Source organism: Oncorhynchus mykiss, chromosome 17, assembly GCF_013265735.2.
Source record: "Oncorhynchus mykiss isolate Arlee chromosome 17, USDA_OmykA_1.1, whole genome shotgun sequence".
NCBI classification, from domain to species: Eukaryota; Metazoa; Chordata; class Actinopteri; order Salmoniformes; family Salmonidae; genus Oncorhynchus; species Oncorhynchus mykiss.
This window is the reverse complement of record NC_048581.1, coordinates 54052280-54074300: the sequence shown is the minus strand read 5'-3', so window position 1 is coordinate 54074300 and position 22021 is coordinate 54052280. Positions and strand designations below refer to the sequence as shown.

General features: G+C 39.0%; 1 protein-coding gene across 1 annotated transcript in view; it reads right to left on the bottom strand.

Moving 5' to 3' along the window:
* LOC110494093 (sodium- and chloride-dependent GABA transporter 2) overlaps window positions 1-21318 on the bottom strand; it is a 37098-nt gene extending 15780 nt beyond the window's left edge. Inside the window, exons 1-2 of the mRNA XM_021568802.2 lie at window positions 21178-21318; window positions 5651-5859 (exon numbers count right to left, since the gene is read on the bottom strand). Coding sequence (XP_021424477.2) covers window positions 5651-5859; window positions 21178-21218 — 250 coding nt within the window. The 5' untranslated portion in view covers window positions 21219-21318. The remainder of the gene's footprint in view (window positions 1-5650; window positions 5860-21177) is intronic.
* Between the last annotated feature and the right edge of the window lie 703 nt (window positions 21319-22021).

The following is a 22021-nucleotide window of genomic DNA, read 5'->3' as shown; positions in this document are numbered from 1 at the left end:
TTTGGACACTGTGTTTTAACTAACCTCCAGACGAGCTTCAAATCCCTACAACTCTCCTTCCGTGGCCTCCAACTGCTCTTAAATGCAAGTAAAACTAAATGCATGCTATTCAATCGATCACTGCCCGCACCTGCCCGCCCACCCAGCATCACTACTCTGGACTGCTCTGATTTAGAATATGTGGACAAATACAAATACCTAGGTGTCTGGATAGACTGTAAACTCTCCTTCCAGACTCACATTAAGCATCTCCAATCCAAAATTAAATCTAGTATCGGATTCCTATATCGCAACAAAGCATTCTTCACTCATGATGCCAAACATGCTCTCATAAAACTGAACATCCTACCGATCCTCGACTTCGGCGATGTCATCTATAAAATCGCCTCCAACACTCTACTCAACAATTTGGATGCAGTCTATCACAGTGCCATCTGTTTTGTCACCAACGCCCCATGCTCTCGTTGGTAGGCCCTCGCTTCATACTCGTCGCAAAACCCACTGGCTACAGGTTATCTACAAGTCTCTGCTAGGTAAAACCCCACCTTATCTCAGCTCACTGATCACCATAGCAGCACCCACTCCAGCAGGTATATCTCACTGGTCACCATCAAATCTAATTCTTCCTTTGCTCGCATTTCCTTCCAGTTCTCTGCTGCCAATGACTGGAACGAACTGCAAAAATCACTGAAACTGGAGACTCATATCTCCCTCACTAGCTTGAAGCACCAGCTGTCAGAGCAGCTCACAGATCACTGCGCCTGTACATAGCCCATCTGTAAACAGCCCATCTATCTACCTCATCCCCATACTGTATTTATTTATTTATCTTGCTCCTTTGCACCCCAGTATCTCTACTTGCACATTCATCTTCTGCACATCTACCATTCCAGTATTTATTTGCTATATTGTAATTACTTTGCCACCATGGTCGATCTATTGCCTTAACTCCCTTATTTGACCTCATTTGCACTCACTGTATATATACTTTTTTGTTTTCTTTTGTTCTGCTGTATTATTGACTGTATGTTTCATTTATTCCATGTGCAACTCTGTGTTGCTATGCTTTATCTTGGCCAGGTCGCAGTTGAAAATGAGAACTTGTTCTCAACTAGCCTACCTGGTTAAATAAAGGTGAAATAAAATGAAATACAAATAAAAATACACAATTTAACATATGGCCCAAGACCATAACTTAATGTTTGACTTCACGTGATTATGGTTTAACAAGACAAATATTTTTCCCGAAGCCATCTGAATCACCTCAAATCCACCCCCCCCCCCCCCCCCCTTTCAGGTTTGATCGCATTCATACCATCCAGAGAAGGGAACACAAGTATTTCTTATTTATAAATATATTTTTAGGGGGTGGACCAGCTTAAATATTGTGGATAGATTGTCACTTCCATCAATGTAATTGTCTGCATCATTTCCACATACATATTATACATACATACACATATTCATATGCATATCTTTTTAGAATGTATTTTAATACATTTTAATACAATACTGGTCATCCCCTAAGCCAACACCTCATTTAGCCGCCTTTCCTTCCAGTTCTCTGCTGCCAAGGACTGGATCGAATTGCAAAAATCGCTGATGTTGGAGACTTATATTTCCCTCACTAACTTTAAACATCATCTATCTGAGCAGCTACCCGATCGCTGCAGCTGTACATAGCCCGTCTGTAAATAGCCCATCCAATATGCCTACCTCATCCCCATATTATTTTTTAAATTTACATATTTACATTACATTTAAATTCATAAAAAATCCTACGTGATTTTCTGGATTTTTTTTCTCATTTTGTCTATCATAGTTGAAGTGTACATATGATGAAAATTACAGGCCTCTCATCTTTTTAAGTGGGAGAACTTGCACAATTGGTGGCTGACTAAATACGTTTTTGCCCCACTGTATATATTATTCCCCGCAAACCCTACCACCCCTCCCCCAATTTCAGTAAACTAATAAATAATCAAACTTAGGCTTCTACTTCTAGCTTATACATACTATATACATTTTACAGACACAATGTCATTTACAGTAGTTATACTTTTTTTTGTCCTGGCCTTCCTCTATTTCTGATGTTTATATTTGCCATATACAGTGGGGAGAACAAGTATTTGATACTTTTTGAAATGTAGAGGTCTGTCATGTATCATAGGTACACTTCAACTGTGAGAGAGACGGAATCTAAAACAAAAATCCAGAAAATCACATTGTATGATTTTTAAGTAATTAATTAGCATTTTATTGCATGACATAAATATTTGATACATTAGAAAAGCAGAACTTAATATTTGGTACAGAAACCTTTGTTTGCAATTACAGAGATCATACGTTTCCTGTTGTTCTTGACCAGGTTTGCACACACTGCAGCAGGGATTTTGGCCCACTCCTCCATACAGACCTTCTCCAGATCCTTCAGGTTTCGGGGCTGTCGCTGGGCAATGCTGACTTTCAGCTCCCTCCAAAGATTTTCTATTGGGTTCAGGTCTGGAGACTGGCTAGGCCACTCCAGGACCTTGAGATGCTTCTTACGGAGCCACTCCTTAGTTGCCCTGGCTGTGTGTTTTGGGTCGTTGTCATGCTGGAAGACCCAGCCACGACCCATCTTCAATGCTCTTACTGAGGGAAGGAGGTTGTTTGCCAAGATCTCGCGATACATGCCCCTATCCATCCTCCCCTCAATACGGTGCAGTCGTCCTGTCCCATTTTCAGAAAAACATCCCCAAAGAATTATGTTTCCACCTCCATGCTTCACGGTTGGGATGGTGTTCTTCTGGTTGTACTCATCCTTCTTCTTCCTCCAAACACAACGAGTTGAGTTTAGACCAAAAAGCTCTAATTTTGTCTCAGACCACATGACCGTCTCCCATTCCTCCTCTGGATCATCCAGATGGTCATTGGCAAACTTCAGACAGGCCTGGACATTCGCTGGCTTGAGTAGGGGGACCTTGCGTGCGCTGCAGGATTTTAATCCATGACGGCGTAGTGTGTTACTAATGGTTTTCTTTGAGACTGTGGTCCCAGCTCTCTTCAGGTCATTGACCAGATCCTCCCGTGTAGTTCTGGGCTGATCCCTCACCTTCCTCATGATCATTGATGCCCCACGAGGTGAGATCTTGCATGGAGCCCCAGACCGAGGGTGATTGACCGTCATCTTGAACTTCTTCCATTTTCTAATAATTGCGCCAACAGTTGTTGCCTTCTCAGCAAGCTGCTTGCCTATTGTCCTGTAGCCCACCCAGCCTTCTGCAGGTCTACAATTTTATCCCTGATGTCCTTACACAGCTCTCTGGTCTTGGCCATTGTGGAGAGGTTGGAGTCTGTTTGATTGAGTGTGTGGACAGGTGTCTTTTATACAGGTAACGAGTTCAAACAGGTGCAGTTAATACAGGTAATGAGTGGAGAACAGGAGGGATTCTTAAAGAAAAACTAACAGGTGTGTGAGAGCCGGAATTCTTACTGGTTGGTAGGTGATCAAATACTTATGTCATGCAATAAAATGCTAATTAATTACTTCAAAATCATACAATGTGATTTTATGGATTTGTGTTTTAGATTCCGTCTCTCACAGTTGAAGTGTACCTATGATAATTACAGACCTCTACATGCTTTGTAAGTAGGGAAACCTGCAAAATCGGCAGTGTATCAAATTCTTGTTCTCCCCACTGTATTTATAACTGTGCTATTTCACAACAGTTCTGAACCTATATACATTTTACAGACCCCATATGTTTTACATTTGTTATCTTGTTGCTATTATTCCCACCCTTCAGCTCCATTCAACCCCTCCCATCTATCTCTTAACACCATCCACATTGGATTTCTATTCGCCATATATTTTTCAACTGTACTGTGATGCTGTCATGGCCGTCGAAAGACGTGGACCAAAGTGCAGCGTTGTGAGCGTACATATTCTTTTTTATTTAAAATGTCGCCAACAAAACAACACACAAACACACAACTGTGACGCTTACAGGGCTATTGTGCCACTAACAAAAGTCAACTACCCACACTGAAAGGAAGGAAAATGGGCTACCTAAGTATGATTCCCAATCAGAGACAATGATAGACAGCTGTCCCTGATTGAGAACCATACCCGGCCAAAACATTGAAATAAATAAACATAGAAAACAAAACATAGAATGCCCACCCCACATCACACCCTGACCTAACCAAATAGAGAAATAAATGTCTCTCTCTGGTCAGGGCTTGACAGATGCTTCACAAAAGTACTGAACCTTTCTATTCTCATAGTTTCTACAGATTATAAATGAAAGATAAACATTTTTGCTAAAATAATAATTATTTTATTGATCAATTGACTATGACTTTTTAAATCACCTAGTATTGCTATCTGCTGCATTAGCTCAAGGTAATTGTTGCAATTCTTCAGCTACATATGGACGGTACCAAAATAAATGATCTAATGACTCTGCCTTCACGCAGCAAAATCTGCAGAGCTGGGAAAATTGTTTCCCCTATATATATATATATATATATAACATTCTATTGGTTGCAAGAATTTAGCAAATTAATTTGAATTGAACAATTCAAAGTTTTGAATCCGGTGTCGTTTTTTGTGTCAATTCATAAACCATGTGCCATGGAATCGGTGCATTGAAAATCTCTTCCCAACTATTTTGCAATTTATATGGCACAGCTGTCAATTTTTGGTCCTTAAATAAAACTGGTAAATATTTTAATTTATCACAATTTTCTTTAACCAATTTTGGTCTTTAAAGCAGGGCCGACAGACAAGTTCCTTACTTTATGCCCCTTCCACTTGCCTTTTCCATTTTTGAGGAAATACTGCAATTACTTGGTTATAATTTTAGGTAGAGCAGACATTTCCACATGTCTGTGTTAGCTGCATGTGTGACATAACTCCACCAGTCCTATTCATGATATAATTCATAAAGATTATACTTTTTTTTTTAAATATCGAAAAAAAATCTATTAGTTTGTTTGAATTTAACCACAGGAATGCAAGTATGTGTTTGTGTAGCTGACGGACTTAGCTACCACCTGAAGTGTTGTGCGTCCATTTGTCATGTAAATGTTAGGGATATTATCATGGGGTTTCTGGGACACGCTCAGTCGCCTAACATCATCGAACATTGCAGATAGAAAGGCCATGAAGAGTCATTGTGATTCCTAATTCTACATGTCAGAGAGACATGTTTGTACTTCATAGCATATTTCTATCAGAGCTTAACAAAACGTTGGACAGTAGTGATGTGCATATCAGTATAGAGATTCTGGAAGCACCTAGAAGGTTTTGGATCCTTTTGTGCACACAGGCAGGCGCTGTTGTTTTTATGATTGTGCCCGCCTGATAGCATCTAGCTCTAGTGTGTAAATATCCCTATAATATTATAGAAACCACTGATATGTTTATATCAGGCCATGATTACACATCTCTTAATGATTATCCTATTACCGTCTTGTAATTGTGTGATTTCAATATTAGCCTAAGATATGAAAAGAACAACTCTGTACTGTCTCCACCACAATGAAGTTAAATGAAGTGACTAGCTCTTTTGCATTGATAATGTAAAAGACAAAGGCTCACCTTGCCATACATTTAATATGTGTTTAAATGTATGACCATGTAAAGATGCTATGTGAGACTCACCTCCTCCATTTTTGTAACACAGATATGGGAACCTCCATACATTCCCCAAGCCTATGATCTGTCCGGCCACAGCCAGGAGGAACTCCAGCTTGCTTGACCACTGACCCCTGGTCTGGGTGCTTGGCACAGGGACAGGATGGACCAGACCCATCTCCTGCTGGGAAAGCGTATTGAACCTCAAATTGGGATCATTATGCTTTTCCATAACACTGAGGAAGACAAAGACAAAGTTGGTTTTATGCGGTGAACACACGTTAATCTAACATAGTCTGTGTGTTATGAAGACAGTATAAGGACACACAGCTAACAGCTACATACTGTATGACCTGCTACATGAGAACAGCTACATATGGCCAGCTACAAATGAACAGCTACATATGACCAGCTACATTTGACCAGCTCCATATGACCAGCTACATTTGACCAGTTACATATGAACAGCTACATATGAACAGCTACATATGACCAGCTACATATGACCAGCTACATTTGACCAGTTACATATGAACAGCTACATATGACCAGCTACAGTACATATGACCAGCTACATATAAACAGTTACATATGACCAGCTACATATAAACAGTTACATATGACAAGCTACATATGACCTGCTACACATGACCAGCTACATATGAACAGTTACATATGACCAGCTACATTTGACCAGCTACATATGAACAGCAAGACTACATATTACCAGGTACATTTAAACAGTTACATATGACCAACTACATATGACCTGCTACATATGACCAGCTACATATGAGACTTTGTCTCAGGGCTCTCAACGAATCATCTAAGGTTGATTCATCGACCAGCTATCCTTATTGTAGATCACTCAATTTATTAACTTTGTGTGTTGTATTGACTTGCTCCCTTATTAATAAGTCAATAAAGATTTGGTTTAAGTATAACTCTGACTTGTGTGATAAGTTTGTTTCTTCTCATTTGATAGTAAATAAATGAACCACCACATTTGGCGACAAGGATGGGATGTGAATCTTCACTTGGTGACCGCCCCTGATGACCAGGGTAAATGGTGCACCAGGGATCCCTCAAACTTGGGATCACAGGGAGACCATACTTCGGGAATGAAGCAGATTGACCCACCTTTGATCTGAGAGGCAGCGAGCCGAGTGGATACCACGTCCCGAACTTAGTTTTAAAAAAGAAAGAGGTGAGCGAAACATGCAATGTCGAGTTTTTAAGACAAGCCTCTGTTACGTAGGCTCTGGGTGTGTATTCCTGTGTGAGGGGGGCACCTTGGAGGCGTAAACAGGGCTGAGTCAGTGGAGGATGATCTGAGAGTTAGTCGACTCAAAGACACCTATCATTGGTCAGTTGCGGGCGATCTAGAGCCGTCCTGACACTGAATTGATCACAGAGGGGATTGGTGCGGTCTGTAGGAGTGATGGGCCAGGGTGACTGTGGGTTCTGTGTGAAGCACGGTACCTTGTGAAACCCTATTGGAAGAAGGACCTCATTCTGAAAAGTGTCTGTGTGACAGTCTAAGTGACCCTCAGAAGTGGTGAATTCCAATTATTTTAAATGTGCTAACCAGGTATGCCCTGGGTTTGGTCATTTAGCATTAGTATCTGTGTGAACTAGTTTTGGCTATTTAATGTTAAAACATCCAGAATCTATGTGACCTGGATGAAAACTAGAATCTGTGTGAACTAGGTAAGACCATTTATGATATAGTATAAGATAGTAAGGTGCACCAGTATTGTTTTAAACCTGTACCCCATTTTAGAACTATTGACAGATTTAAATGTATGAGTTACATAATCATAGTAACTAACCATGAGATAGAAATTAGAAAATATTCCTGCAGGTTAAACTCTAATTGATTAGGCATGTTTGGGAATAGCATTGTGTGAATGTGATATGAGAGTTGTGTGAGTGTGTAAATAAGATATAGACATTTGCATAATACGATGATTGAAATTTGGTAGAGTTTATATACTGTTATTTTGAGGTTCTGTCCATCACTGCCCCTCATAGAATATCTCTGGGTGCCATTGAGAGAGGGATGTTAGCAGCAAGTCTATTGTTTCTGGGAGGCTAGACTTTCCCGTGGTTTCTGGGGGGTTAGATAACCGTTGAGAATTCCATGACAGACCGGTCATTGTCCGCGAAACAAAAGTTGGGAGTATGTTTGGAGAGCTGCTTCGTAGCTGTGGAGAGTCCTTGAAAATGCAAATGGAATGGTTGATGTGAGTACCTAAGAAATTCTTACACTTTATATGGATTCTGTGATGATATGAAAATATGATGAATTGTATGTGTGTATAATCAATTACTGGAGATTTGATAAAGTAATACTGTGAATATAATGAAATGCAACTGAAACAACCCATACGTAGACGTACGTAGGTTTTGAGTTGGTCCCTTTAACCTCAACCAAATTCCAAAGACTGGTGACATCCAGTGGAAGTCGTACTAACTGTAAAATGGTCCCTATCAAATATCCCTTGGCAAAGACAACAGAGGAATGGTTAGAGGCAAAAAAATAACAATCTGAAAAGTTAGTCCTCTGGGTTTTGCCTGCTACATAAGTTCTGTTATAGTCACAGACATGATTGAAACAGTTTTAGAGTGTTTTCTATCCACACCTACTAATCATATGCATATCATATATTCCTGGCATGAGTAGCAGGAAGTTGAAATTGGGCACGCTATTTATCCAAAAGTGAAATTGCCTCCCCCTATACCTTAACAGGTTAATAATTTGTGCAACGAAGAAGAAGCACATCCTGGAACAAGGTTACACTGTTGAGAGTTGCGCAAGATGAAAAAAGGAGCATGGTTTGTTTACTTGCTGTATTGATTATTAATGTTTAAAAATACCTAAAGTTGTATTACAAAAGTAGTTTGAAACATTTTGGCAAAGTTTATAGGCAACTTTTGAAATGTTTTGTAGTGACGTTGTGTTTTGGTAAGCAATTTTTTTCTGGATCAAACGTGCTTTATAAATGGACATTTTGGGTATACATGGACGGAATTCATCAAAAAAAGGACCAATTGTGATGTTTATGGGACATATTGGAGTGCCAACAAAAGAAGCTCGTCAAAGGTAATGCATATTTTATATTTTATTTCAGCGTTTTGTGTAGCGCCTGCTATGCTAGCTCTTTTGTTTACTACTGGTTCAGATGGGTGCATGCTATCAGATAATAGCTTCTTATGCTGTCGACGAAAAGCATTTTAAAAATCTGACATGTTGGCTGGATTCACAACGAGAGTAGCTTTAATTGAGTATCTTACATGTGTGATTTAATGAAAGTTTGAATTTTATAGCATTTTATTTGAATCTAGCGCTCTGCATTTCCCCAGGCAATTAGCCAGTTGAGACGCTAGCATCTCCCTATCCTCAAGAGGCTTTTATGAATCATTTGATAAAGACGAGGTTTTGAGTTGGTACCTTTAATGGATTATATGATAAACATGAGGTTTAACTTCACTAGGATAGGGGGCAGCATTCTGATTTTTTGATGAAAAGTGTGCCGAGTATAGTATATGCATATAATTGGTAGATTTGGATAGAAAACACTTGTCTGTGAGTATAACAGAACTGATATGGCAGGCAAAAACCTGAGGAAAATCCATCCAGGAAATGCTTTTATTTTGAAATGCCTGTTTTTCCATTGAAAGCCTATCCACCATACAAAGACTTATGACGCAGTTCACAATCCCCATCGCTTCCACTACATGTGGCCAGTCTTTAGGCATTTCTTCTAGCTATTACTCTTAAAAATTAGGGAGATGCAGCAATTTCAATGAGAGGACAGTGGACATTTTCAGACATGAGTCCAGCGTGACCGGGCGCGTGCCTTTCTTGTTTTTCTTTTCTATTGACGGAGCTATCGTCCGGTTGAAATATGCCGATTATTTATGACAAAAACAAACTCAGGATTGATTAGAAAAATCGTTTGACATGTTTCTATGAACTTTTATGGTACTTTTTTGATTTTTCATCTGTCTGCTATGACCGCGCTTTTTGCGAATGGATTACTGAACAACACGCGCGAACAAAAGGTTTTTGGACATAAACATGGACTTTATCGAACAAAATTAACATTTATTTTGTAACATGGAGTCTCATGAGTGCAACCATCCGAAGATCATCAAAAGGTAAGTGATACATTTTATCGCTATTTCTGACTTTTGTTACTCTGCTTGGCTGGTTACTGTTTGTAATAATTTGTCTGCTGGGCACTGTTCTCAGATAATCGCATGGTATGCTTTCGCAGTAAAGCCTTTTTGAAATCTGACACAGTGGTTGGATTAACAAGAAGTTTATCTTTAAGCCCATGTATAACACTTGTATGTTTTAGGAATTTTTATTATGAGTATTCTGCCCTTGAGTTGCGTTCCCATGCAAAACTAGACAGATAGCTAACAACTAAGTCTTCAATAAAACTCCCAAGGCGTGACTTTTCTTGAATGAATATATTGAAAACGTTTATGTTGTGAAACTGCAAAATACAGAAAAGAATATACTTTAGTATTCAATTCACACCGATATACTGTAGCTGTACATTATACATTTGAAGTTGCATAAATACAAAGCACGTGCTAAGGTACCATGCATCTGGCATGATGCCAAACCATATAGCTAATTGTTACCAATATGGTAATTGGCTAACTCCTTTCACTACTCTAATAATGTACAACCATCTATGTAGAATAACAAAGCATATTACACTAGAAACAGTAATAAAACTACAGTATTGTATATTTTACAATTCGTTTGCATGACGCACGAGCAAAGTAATACAGCTAACGACATACATGAAAGGCATTGCAATTTGTGTGAGTAAATGCAACCAACATTGATATGTAAGCAACTCTATCAATAACAAGATTATCATCACTAGCTAAATGCTTGAATCAAATTTACAAACAAATATTTTCCAAGGCTGAAGCCTGACAAGAAATAACTACACTGAAAGACCTGCACCGTAGCGTTGTTTTTAGTTGCTTCTATGTGTGCAGAACAATTCTCTACTTCCTGTTTGCGTACAGTCTAAGTACCAGAAAGTACCAGAAAGCCCAGGTGGCAAATAACACCATTGAACACAATGAAAATACATTTTAACCATTGTAATAAAATAATATGTTACCTTCTAACAGGATGGCAGCACAATGAATATTTCTGTTTTTGAATTTGGCGCTCTGCAATTTTACTGGATGTTGGCCAGGAGGGACGCTAGCTTTAAGCATTATTATTATTTGCCAGCAGCATACCACCCTGCATACCACTGCTGGCTTACTTCTGAATCAAAGCAGGTCCCTGGATGGGAGACCAGATGCTGATGGAAGTGGTGTTGGAGGGCTAGTAGGAGGCACTCTTTCCTTTGGTCTAAAAAACATCCTAATACCCCAGGGCAATGATTGGGGACACTGCCCTGTGTAGGGTGCCGTCTTTCAGATGGGAAGTTAAACAGGTGTCCTGACTCTCTGAGGTCATTAAAGATCCCATGGCACTTATCGTAAGAGTAGGGGTGTTAACCTTGGTGTCCTGGCTAAATTCCCAATCTGGCCCTCAAAAACCATCACGGTCACCTAATAATCCCCAGTTTACAATTGGCTCATTCATCCCCTGTAACTATTCCCCAGGTTATTGCTGTAAATGAGAATGTGTTCTCAGTCAATTTACCTGGTAAAATAACGGAAAAAATTAAAAGTTAAATATGAGTCTGGACAATTGTCTCAGAAACTGATTGGAGTGTGTCCACTTTTGATTAATTTACCCTAACGATGTAACTATAAAACGCTTATTGGATTTTCTCCTTTCGGGTACTACATTTGAAATAAAACTGCCCGTTGTGAATCCAGCCAACATCCCAGTATGAGAGGAGTTGCTATATTTATTGAATAAACCTTTTTCCATAAAGTTAGAGCGAATCCACCTTTCATTTTCTAGTTGTTTTGTCTTGTCTTCCCACACACCTGGTTTCAATTCCATCAATTACATGTTGTGTATTTAACCCTCTGTTCCCCCCATGTTCTTGTCCAGTATTGTTTATTGTAAGTGCTTATGCAAGTTATGTCTGGTGTGCGTCGGGTGTTGTACCCATTTATTGATTGTTCTGGTTTCCGGTGGGTTTTTATTATTAAACTGAGCTGTTGGAAACACAGTTTTTGCTCTCCTGCGTCTGACTTCTCTGCCGCCAGTACGCACCCCTTACACATAATCTGAATTTATTGGAAAGCACAAGATCTGTTTCCGAGTCAATGAATGTCGATTTAACTCATTGACTGCAAATCTATTCCCTTTGCGCATGTGAGAATCTCTGCGGAGAAAGCTTGGACCATTCATTACGACTATTTTCTGGAAAATGTGTTGTTATTATGTGCCAGATTTTAAGACTACAAACCATTGCAATTGTGTTATTTGCAGGATTTATTTGTCATTTCAATAGCATTGGGTCTTTGATATTGACAAAAAAAATGGGTTTCTGATTGTAATTCAAGTATTGGCATGTTTTGTCTGGACATATACTTCCACCAGTGTTTGTTTAAGATATAAACTGAACATTTTAACAGCTTGCTTAGTTCAAATTGAAAAGCTCATTTATTCAACATAAAACTGTCACGCCCTGACCTTAGTTATCTTTGTTTTCTTTACTATTTTGGTTATGTCAGGGTGTGACTAGGGTGGGTATGTTTTTGTATTTCCAGGGGGTTTTGTGAGTCTAGGTATTTGTATGTCTATGGTGGCCTGAATTGGTTCCCAATCAGAGGCAGCTGTTTATCGTTGTCTCTGATTGGGGACCATATTTAGGTAGCCATTTTGTCTAGGGTATTTGTGGGTTCTTATTCTTTGTTTAGCGGCCTGTCTGCACTACTCATATTTGCTTCACGGTTAGTTTTGTTGGTTTGTTCAGTGTTCTTTCTTTAATAAAGAAGTATGTACTCTTACGACGCTGCGGCTTGGTCTCCTCCATATGATGACCGTGACAAGTGCACATGAATCAACATTTCAGGAAAAGTGTCAGTTTTAGCCAGCTGGATAATGTTCAACTGCAGTTCCTGGGCAGGTTATTAAAAACAATTACAATAACAATACAGACAATTAAAGAGCAGTGAGCACACGTAAACATAGAACAAACAGCATGCAAAAAGCAACAAAACAAAATACATAAAAGCAACAAAGTGTATCCACACTTCACCAGCTACAGACAACATGGAAAGCAACAATACACAGCTAGGGATTCCTTTTTGTCTTCATGTTTCTTTGTTATAGGTGGTATGTTGTGTGTGTGGGTGTGTCTGATGGTAGGCTATTCCAGACATGGGAAGCTCTCACAGAGAAAGCAGATTGACTAAAGGTCCTTCTCCTTAAGAACTTCTTATGGCTGCAATCCCGTTAACGGAATGATATGACAACAGCAAGTGAAAGTGCAGGGCGCCAAATTCAAAACATCAAAAATCTCATAATTAAAAGTCCTCAAACATACATGTATATTATATCGTTTTAAAGGTAGTCTTGTTGTTAATCCCACCACAGTGTCCGATTTCAAATAGGCTTTATGGCGAAAGCACCACAAACGATTATGTTAGGTGACCACCAAACCACAATAAAAACAGCCATTATTCCAGCCAAAGAGTAGTCACAAAAAGCACAAATAGAGATACATTTAATCACTAACCTTTGATGATCTTCATCAGATGACACTCAAAGGACTTCATGTTACACAATTCATGTATGTTTTGTTTGATAAAGTTCATATTTATCAAAACATGAGTTTACATTGGCGCGTTACATTCACTGTTTTGTTCGATATGTCCGTTATTTATGTCCAAATACCTCTGTTTGTTTGCGCATTTGGTATACATATCCAAACGCTTATTCTGGTCAGCGTTACGTCGGACAAAAACTTCAAAAAGTTATATTACAGGTCGAAGAAACATTTCAAACTATGTACAGAATCAATCATTAGGATGTTTTTAACAAATATCTTCAATAAAGTTCCAACCGGAGTATTCCTTTGTGTCTTGATGAGCAATGGAACGCAAGTGGATACCATGAGGAATGTGAGTGATCAGAAAATGGCTGACTGCCAGTCACCTGATAGATTCTGCTCTCATTCAGTCCCGCAACACAGTAGAAGTCTCATTCAAATTTCTATAGATGGTTGACATCTAGTGGAACACCTAGGTAGTGCAACATCATTAATATCTCAAGGGGATTTCATTGGGAACTGTGGTGAATACATACGAAGCTCAGATTTCTCACTTCCTGTTATACTCACAGACATCATTCAAACAGTTTTAGAAACCTTAGAGTGTTTTCTATCCAATAATAATAATAATATGCATATATTCGCAACTGAGACTAAGGAGCAGGCCGTTTATTCATCCAAGCTACTCAATACTGCCCCCCAGCCATAACTATACAGTCACCTCTCATGACAGACCTTGTGGATCTGCTGCCATAGGTTTGGGTTTTCTGTTTAACAAAATTACTAAGTGGAGGGAGAGCCAGGCCATTTCGGATCTTGAATACAAGACATTCATCGGTGTATTGCACAGGAGTTCATGCTTCCCATGGATGTAACAAGTGGGCTTTCTATCAAGCACTTTGAGAGCCTCTTTGTTGACCGACTAAATGGGTTTTTAATGTTGTACAGCAAGCTTGGGCCCAACTAGACAAGCAGTATGTTAAGTGGGGGAGTATCATAGATTTGAAGTACAGTTTTGCTACCTCTGTAGCCAAACAATTTTGTACAATTTCATATATATGTGACATATATCGGGAATTAGCTAGGTTGAATTTGGTTATTTAAGTATGATGCCTTATAATGAACTTTAAATTAACTTAAAATCAGATACCACCTGGAGCTTCTCCCCTGACACATAGACATTTGGCTCAGTAGCATCAGTTGCCCTCTTAGTGAGGAACATGCTGACTGTTTTTTGATATGCAAACATGAGTCACTGAGCCACTTTGTAACCTGGACCATTACAGTAGTGAGTTCTTATGCAGCTTGTTGTTTGCTCTTTGCATGGACATATATCGCTGTATCATCTGAATACATTTGAATTTCAGACCCAGTACAGACAGAAGGCAAATCATGAATGTACAGTATTGACCCTTGGGCGGCATGGTGGCAGGTATCCTAGTGGTTAGAGCATTGGGCCAGTAACCGGAAGGTTGCTAGATTTAATTCCTGAGCTGACAAGGTAAAAATCTGTCTCACAAATCTTGACCGGTCAACTAAAAAGAGTTTTGTGGATATAAATATGCATATTATCGAACAAAACATAACTGTATTGTGTAACATGATGTCCTATGAGTGTCATCTGATGAAGATTATCAAAGGTTATTGATTCATTTTATCTCTAATTCTGCTTTTGTGCTTTGGCTGGGAAAAATGACTGTGTGCTTTTTTGGATTTGGTGGTGATCTAACATAAATATATGTTGTGTTTTTGCTGTAAAACATTTAAAAAATTGGACACGATGGGTAGATTAACAAGATGTTTATCTTTAATTCGCTGTATTGGACTTGTTAATGTGTGAAAGTTAAATATTTCCCAAAAATATTTTTGAATTTCCCGCGCTGCCTTTTCAGCGGAATGTTGGGGGGGGGGGGGGGGGGGGGGGGTCCGTTAGCGGATCCTGTGTCCTAGACAGGTTAATTGACTAAGGAGGTAGCAACGTTGACATTATATGATACACACCAAATTATATGATACACACCCCAAATTTACTTAACAATGACTAGTCAGAAGGCTGAGAAGGTGTTGAAAACATTGAAATCAACACTGGAAATTAACAAGGGTAAAGACGGAAAGGAATGGAGAAGCGGGGAGAAAAGCTATACAGGGAATGGACAGAAGAAGGCAGTATTGCCGTGCCCAATGGACTCCCAGTCGACGGAGAGCCCGTCGGAGACACTGAAATGGAAAACATATAAAACCAGCTCGGAGTCGAAATGAGAAGAGAGAGTAAGGAGAATCATCGTCGGAGAGATGCCTTGACCTTTAAGTTGGGGCTATTTTTTGGGAATTGTCTCGGTGCCGTAATTTGCGACTACAGACAATTATAACAATAGGGTTGTTGGCGGGGAGGCTCTGTCATTCCAATAGCATTGATGGTTCAGCGGTAAAAAATTTGCCTACAATGCGGGAGACTCGGGTTTGTATCTCAGCCTTGACACCGATAGACTAAAATTAATTCTGATTGTAATTCAAATATTTATAGGTTTTGCCCGGAAAGATACGGTTATTAGTGTTTGTTCAAGATATGAACTGAATGTTTTAATAGTTTGTTTAGGTTGAATTAAGAGACTAATTCATTCAAAATAATTTTGAGACAATTTCGATGTAATACGTTGTGTTGCCCAAATGATCTGCTTGAATAACGTATTCTAAACATTATCTGTTTTACGGATAAGGCCCCGTAATATTCATATTTATGAAATCACAAGTGAAATATAGTGAAACACAGCTTAGCCTTTTGTTAATCACCCTTTCATCTCAGATTTTGAAATGATGCTTTACAGCCAAAGCAAGATAAGCGTTTGTGTAAGTTTATCGATAGCCTAGCATAGCATTATGTCCAGCTAGCGGCAGGAAGCTTGGTCACGAAAATCAGAAAAGCAATCAAATTAACCGTTTACCTTTGCTGATCTTCGGATGTTTTCACTGACGAGACTCCCAGTTAAACAGAAAATGTTCCTTTTGTTCCATAAAGATTATTTTTATACCAAAAAATACCTCCTTTTGTTGGTCACGTTATGTTGAGAAATCCACCGGAAATAGCGGTCACGACAACGGCGGAAAAAATTCAAAATGATGTCCATAATATCGACAGAAACATGGCAAATGTTTTTTATAATCAATCCTCAAGGTGTTTTTCAAATATCTATTCGATAATATATCAACTGGGTCAATTAGCTTTTCAGTAGGAGCGCTAGGAAAAATGACTACCTCTGTCTTTTACGCAAGAATCACTCTGAGAGCCCTCAGCTGGCCACTTACGCAATGTAGTCGTTTACGCTCTTCTTCTTCAAAATAAAGGCTAAAGGCTGTAGACACCTTAGGGAAGCCACAGAAAAAGGAATTTGGTTGATATCCCTTTCAATGGGCAATAGGGATGCATAGAAAGACAGGGGTTTCAAAATAATAGTCACTTCCTGATTGGATTTTTCTCAGGATTTCGCCTGCAATCAGTTCTGTTATACTCACAGACAATATTTTTACAGTTTTGGAAACTTTAGTGTTTTCTATCCTAAGCTGTCAATTATATGCATATTCTAGCATCTGGTCCTGTAGGCGGTTTACTTTGGGAACGTTATTTTTCCAAAAATAAAAATAGTGCCCCCTAGTTTCAAGAGGTTAAATGAGAAACTGTTTGTTAAAACTTCTTGTGACTCTCAAACCCGGATCCGGGAGCGTAATCATTGCCTCAAACTAATTAGCATAACGCAGCGGACATAAATCTTCCTAGAAAATCTTCCTATTCATGAAAATCATAAATTAAATATATTGAGACACAGCTTAGCCTTTTGTTAATCACACTGTCATCTCAGATTTTCAAAATATGCTTTACAGCCAACGCTAGACAAGCATTTGTGTAAGTTTATCATGGCATAATGCTATGCTAGGCTCTGCTAGCAGCAGGAAACATTTTCACGAAAATAAGAAAAGCAATCAAATTAAATTGTTTACCTTTGAAGAACTTCGGATGTTTTCACTCAGGAGACTCCCAGTTAGATAGCAAATGTTCCTTTTTTCAAAAAATATTATTTTTGTAGGCGAAATAGCTCCCGTTTGTTCTTCACGTTTGGCTGAGATATCGAGGGGAAAATGCGGTCACTACAATGCCAAACTTTTTTCCAAATTAGCTCCATAATATCGATAGAAACTTGGCAAACGTTGTTTAGAATCAATCCTCAATGTGTTTTTCACATATCTATTCGATAATATATCCATCGGGACAATTGGTTTCTCATTAGAAGTGATTGGAATAATGGCTACCTCAGTACTTTACGCAAGATTTTCTGCGGGAGCAATCATGTGACGGCTATTCTTCAACATAAATGCGTAAAAAGACGTCACAATGCTGTAGACACCTAAGGGAATACGTAGAAAGCGTAAGCTCATTCGTAGCCCATTCACAGCCATATAAGGAGTCATTGGCATGCAGGGCTTTCAAAATATGGGGCACTTCCTGGTTGGATTTTTATCTGGGTTTCGCCTGTAACATCAGTTCTGTTGCACTCACAGACAATATCTTTGCAGTTTTGGAAACATCAGAGTGTTTTCTATCCAAAGCTGGACACAACCTATGGTTAGAATGGATTCAGTATAAAGCCAGATCAGTAGCGAAAGAAGAATGTTAGGCCTGCGCCTCAGCAAAACCCCAGTTCATAACCATTCCCTTTCCATTTGATGGAATTGTTCACCTAGGGGAATGGCCTGTATGGTAAAGCTGTTCAAGAGGGCAGGGAGCTGAACAATGACAGTTGTATTGATCTGTGATATCTGTGTCCCCAGGTGCCGATTACATCCAGACTTCCCCCTTTCACAGTTATAGGAGGATATTATTATTGTATGGCTCGCTACACCACACACGGATGGGACGTAGGGGAAGTAAGAACATAGAACTTGCCATAGGAAAGAGAATCTTTACCGATAAGAGAATGAGGGACCTGACTGACAGATGAAAAGGCTTAGAGTGAGGAGGTATGAAGCTGTGACCTAACCTGCCTACCAATTGGACCGGTAGTTGTGCACTAGTGCAGTTAGGCATGCTCTTTACTCTTACCCAGAGTCAGGTAGAAGAGTGAGAAGGAGTGCTCCGTCAATCTTTTGACAATAGAGTTTAAATTGATAGCATTGGAGTTCCAAGGGTTACCTGTTGAGTACTGGATAGGAATCAAGCATCTTCTGGTGATAACAGTTGCAACTAGGTTGATGGGATTACAGAATAGAATAGCCTTGAAAATGTCACTGGCTGAAAAGGGTGTATGAGGTTCTGAGCAGAATGTTGTAATTTCATCACCGATGACACGGCTCCGGATGGATCAGTGACCAAGGCCCTGGCTTGTTTAACCACCTTAGCTCATGAATTGGCTGAGAACTCTGGGATAGATAATGCTCCAACAAATTGGTTTGATAGTGTGTTTGTGAAATGGAAAAATGTCATAATCACTGTATATGGGCTACCTTCACCTGTGTGACTGTGTTAGTTTTGTGCGGATGATTCCGGTGTGAAAGGTTCTTATTTCCAGGACTGGAAATAATAACTAGAAATCAATGACACAACAGATGGTGAGATACAGACCGATTCCAGGCTCTGACCAGTGGAATGATGAATACATGCCTCAGATCTAGTAGATGAATGAATCCTTATCCTTCACATAGAGGAGCCTATGTTTGATGAGACCATTTTAATGTTTATAGATTCTAGGTTGTTTCTTGTTTTGATGCTAGAATGTTTCTTTGACGAAGATGGTAACGAAAATCCTGATAAGAGTTATGATTCTGATGTAGGCCTACAGCAGCCAGTGTAAATCCATTCAATGTATTATTTAAGGCGACAGAAAATATATGCGAATCCCCTGTAAACGCCTACAGCTTCCACACGATGTCGCCATTGCTGTCAATTTCTGACTCATTTGTCCTTGGTTACAACACGAATAGACCCCTCCTTTCTTGAGGCGCACCACAGTATGTTGTGAAACTGAAAAAATGGACGATGATTTCCAGACTTGCTGCTATCGAATACAGATCGCCCCGTGATCAATTTGATACATCATTAACGTTTATTAATACCTAAAGTTGGTTTAGAAAAGTCGTTTGAAGTGATTTGTAAAAGTTTCTAGGCGACTTTTGTAATTTTAAAAAGTGACGTTGTGTCTTGTAAATGGGCTTTTTGCAGCATCAGACTGGCCTTCAGCAAATGACATTTTGGGTATACAATGACGGATTTAATCGGGAAAAATACCCAATTGTGATGTTTATGGGACATATAGGAGTGCCAACAAAGAAGCTCGTCCAAGGTAATGAATGTTTTATATTTTTTTTCTGCGTTTTGGGTAGCGCCGGCTACCGCAAAATCTGTTGTTTACGTGTCGTGCTGGTATTTTGGGGGGGGGGGGGGGGGGGGGTGCATGCTATCAGATAATTGCTTCTCATGCTTTCGCCGAAAAGCATTTTACAAATCTGAGTTGGTGGCTAGATTCACAACGAGTGTAGCTTTAATTCAGTACCTTGCATGTGTATTTTTATGAAAGTTTGAGATTTATCGAGTACTACACTCGAGTACTATAGGTGGCGCTCTGAAATTTCCGCTGAGCTGTCCCTGTGCAGGGACCACCTCCGTAAGTCGTTAACTAATAAAAGTACATAGTATACAAACGGTGACTCAGTGTCATAACTTGTTCTGATACCAGATTCGAATTGACGCAACCCTAACACTAGGTATCCCCCTTTCCCTTGGGGCAAACCCACATCATAGCTAAGGATTGGCGACAGTTAGTTTTGACTATTACGCTGCTAGGCAAGTCAGTTACGAACAAATTCTTATTTACAATGACGGCCTACCAGGGAACAGTGGGTTAACTGCCTTGTTCAGAATGACAGATTTTTACCTTCTTAGCTTGAGGATTCGATCCAGAAACCTTTCAGTTACTGGCCCAACACTCTAATCACTATCCACCACACCTATCGCACCAAATGTGAATGCTGAAGGGGCATGGATTTGTGTAATGTGAACAAATAAACTCTCTGCATTATGACTTTACAATGGATAGAGGATAGAGAAGTGACAGAACACGAGCACTTAAATTATTAGGAAAAGGGGGCATAATACATTTAATGTACAGTTCTTGCAAAACTATTGAAATGTAATGGAGAGTGATAATGTTACATCTAGTTTGACAGATGTATTTTTTTATTACCTTTATTATTTTTTATACCAAATTCCACTGATTTCAACAGTCTAAAATATGCTGTATATTATGTAGTATTTCAACATATCAGCATGATCAACAATTGCTAGTTTGATGGACGGAGCCTAATGACTGTGGATGGAATCTAAAACTTCAGCCAATGAAATATGATTTAAATAAAAGCATTCTGTCAAGGCCTCTTTAAGGCCCATAGTGTGATTCCATAAGTGCCATTTCATAGTTTTGATGTCTTCACTATTATTCTACAATGTAGAAAATAGTCAAAATAAAGAAAAACCATTGAATGACTACAGTAGGTGTGTCCAAACTATATTTTACAGCACATAAATGACCAGCCATTTACTAAGAAATAACATGTTAATGACACAGTAATTATGTTAAAAGTAGTGTACATATATCTCGTGACCTTTAGGTCACGTCAAGAAAATCTGTTACATTTTACATTACAGTGTAAGTACAGTATAATAATGAGTAATTACAATACTGTTGCACTGTACTTACAGGAATAATTCCACTGTAATAAGGGCACTGTAATATAAAGTGTTACCAAAACATCTAGCTCAAAGAAAATAATGGAAACTGTAGTGCTTACCATTCTCCATGCTTTGTAGCTGAGCAGTTTTCTTCAAGCATTTCCTCTGGATGCCTCTCAACTTAATTCACAACCTATTTTTATGACTTGAATGTTGTACTATATTTTGCCTATGTGGACATACTGTACGGCAGAGCACTCTGAAAAGACACAACTGAGAAAGATGCTCCTTTATTCTAAATGTTGAAACCTCTTAAGGATCCGCCCCTTTTTTCAAAATGTTCTTGTTGAATAATAGTGAAGACATCAAAACTATGAAATAACACATATGGAATCACATATGGAATTTCTGATTAGGAACTCTGTTGAAACAGAGATATCTTTAATTAAAGGAGATATTCTGGGACGAGTTACCCAGGGTAATTCTGTTGAAGCAAAGAAGAGGCTATGCGATGACATAATATGGTTTCACTGTGTGTGAGTTTTCACTGTGTGAAAAATACCTTGTCATAGTGACAAGGAGTGCTCTACTGTGTGTGGAGAAAAACCTGTTTTATAACAGAGGTATGTGTAAATGCATTATTTGGCAAAATACTAAATTAATATTACCTGATATGCCATGGTTTGCAATCGTCAGATGTAAATGCATGAACTACAGTATTTGATTCCAGGAAAGGGTCCTGAGATAGAAGCAAGAAAATATTCCTGCAAGTTTGCACAATTTGACCAATGGAGCCATAGGAGAATTGGATATACTTGGGAAATAATTGTTTACGTACATACAACACATACAGTATTTCCCACTATACAAAATGTTGTATGGGTACAGAATTTTGCCTGCTCGACCCTCTGACTGGACCGGTGAAGGTAATGTTGAATAAGTTGGTCAGGGATATTCTGGAAC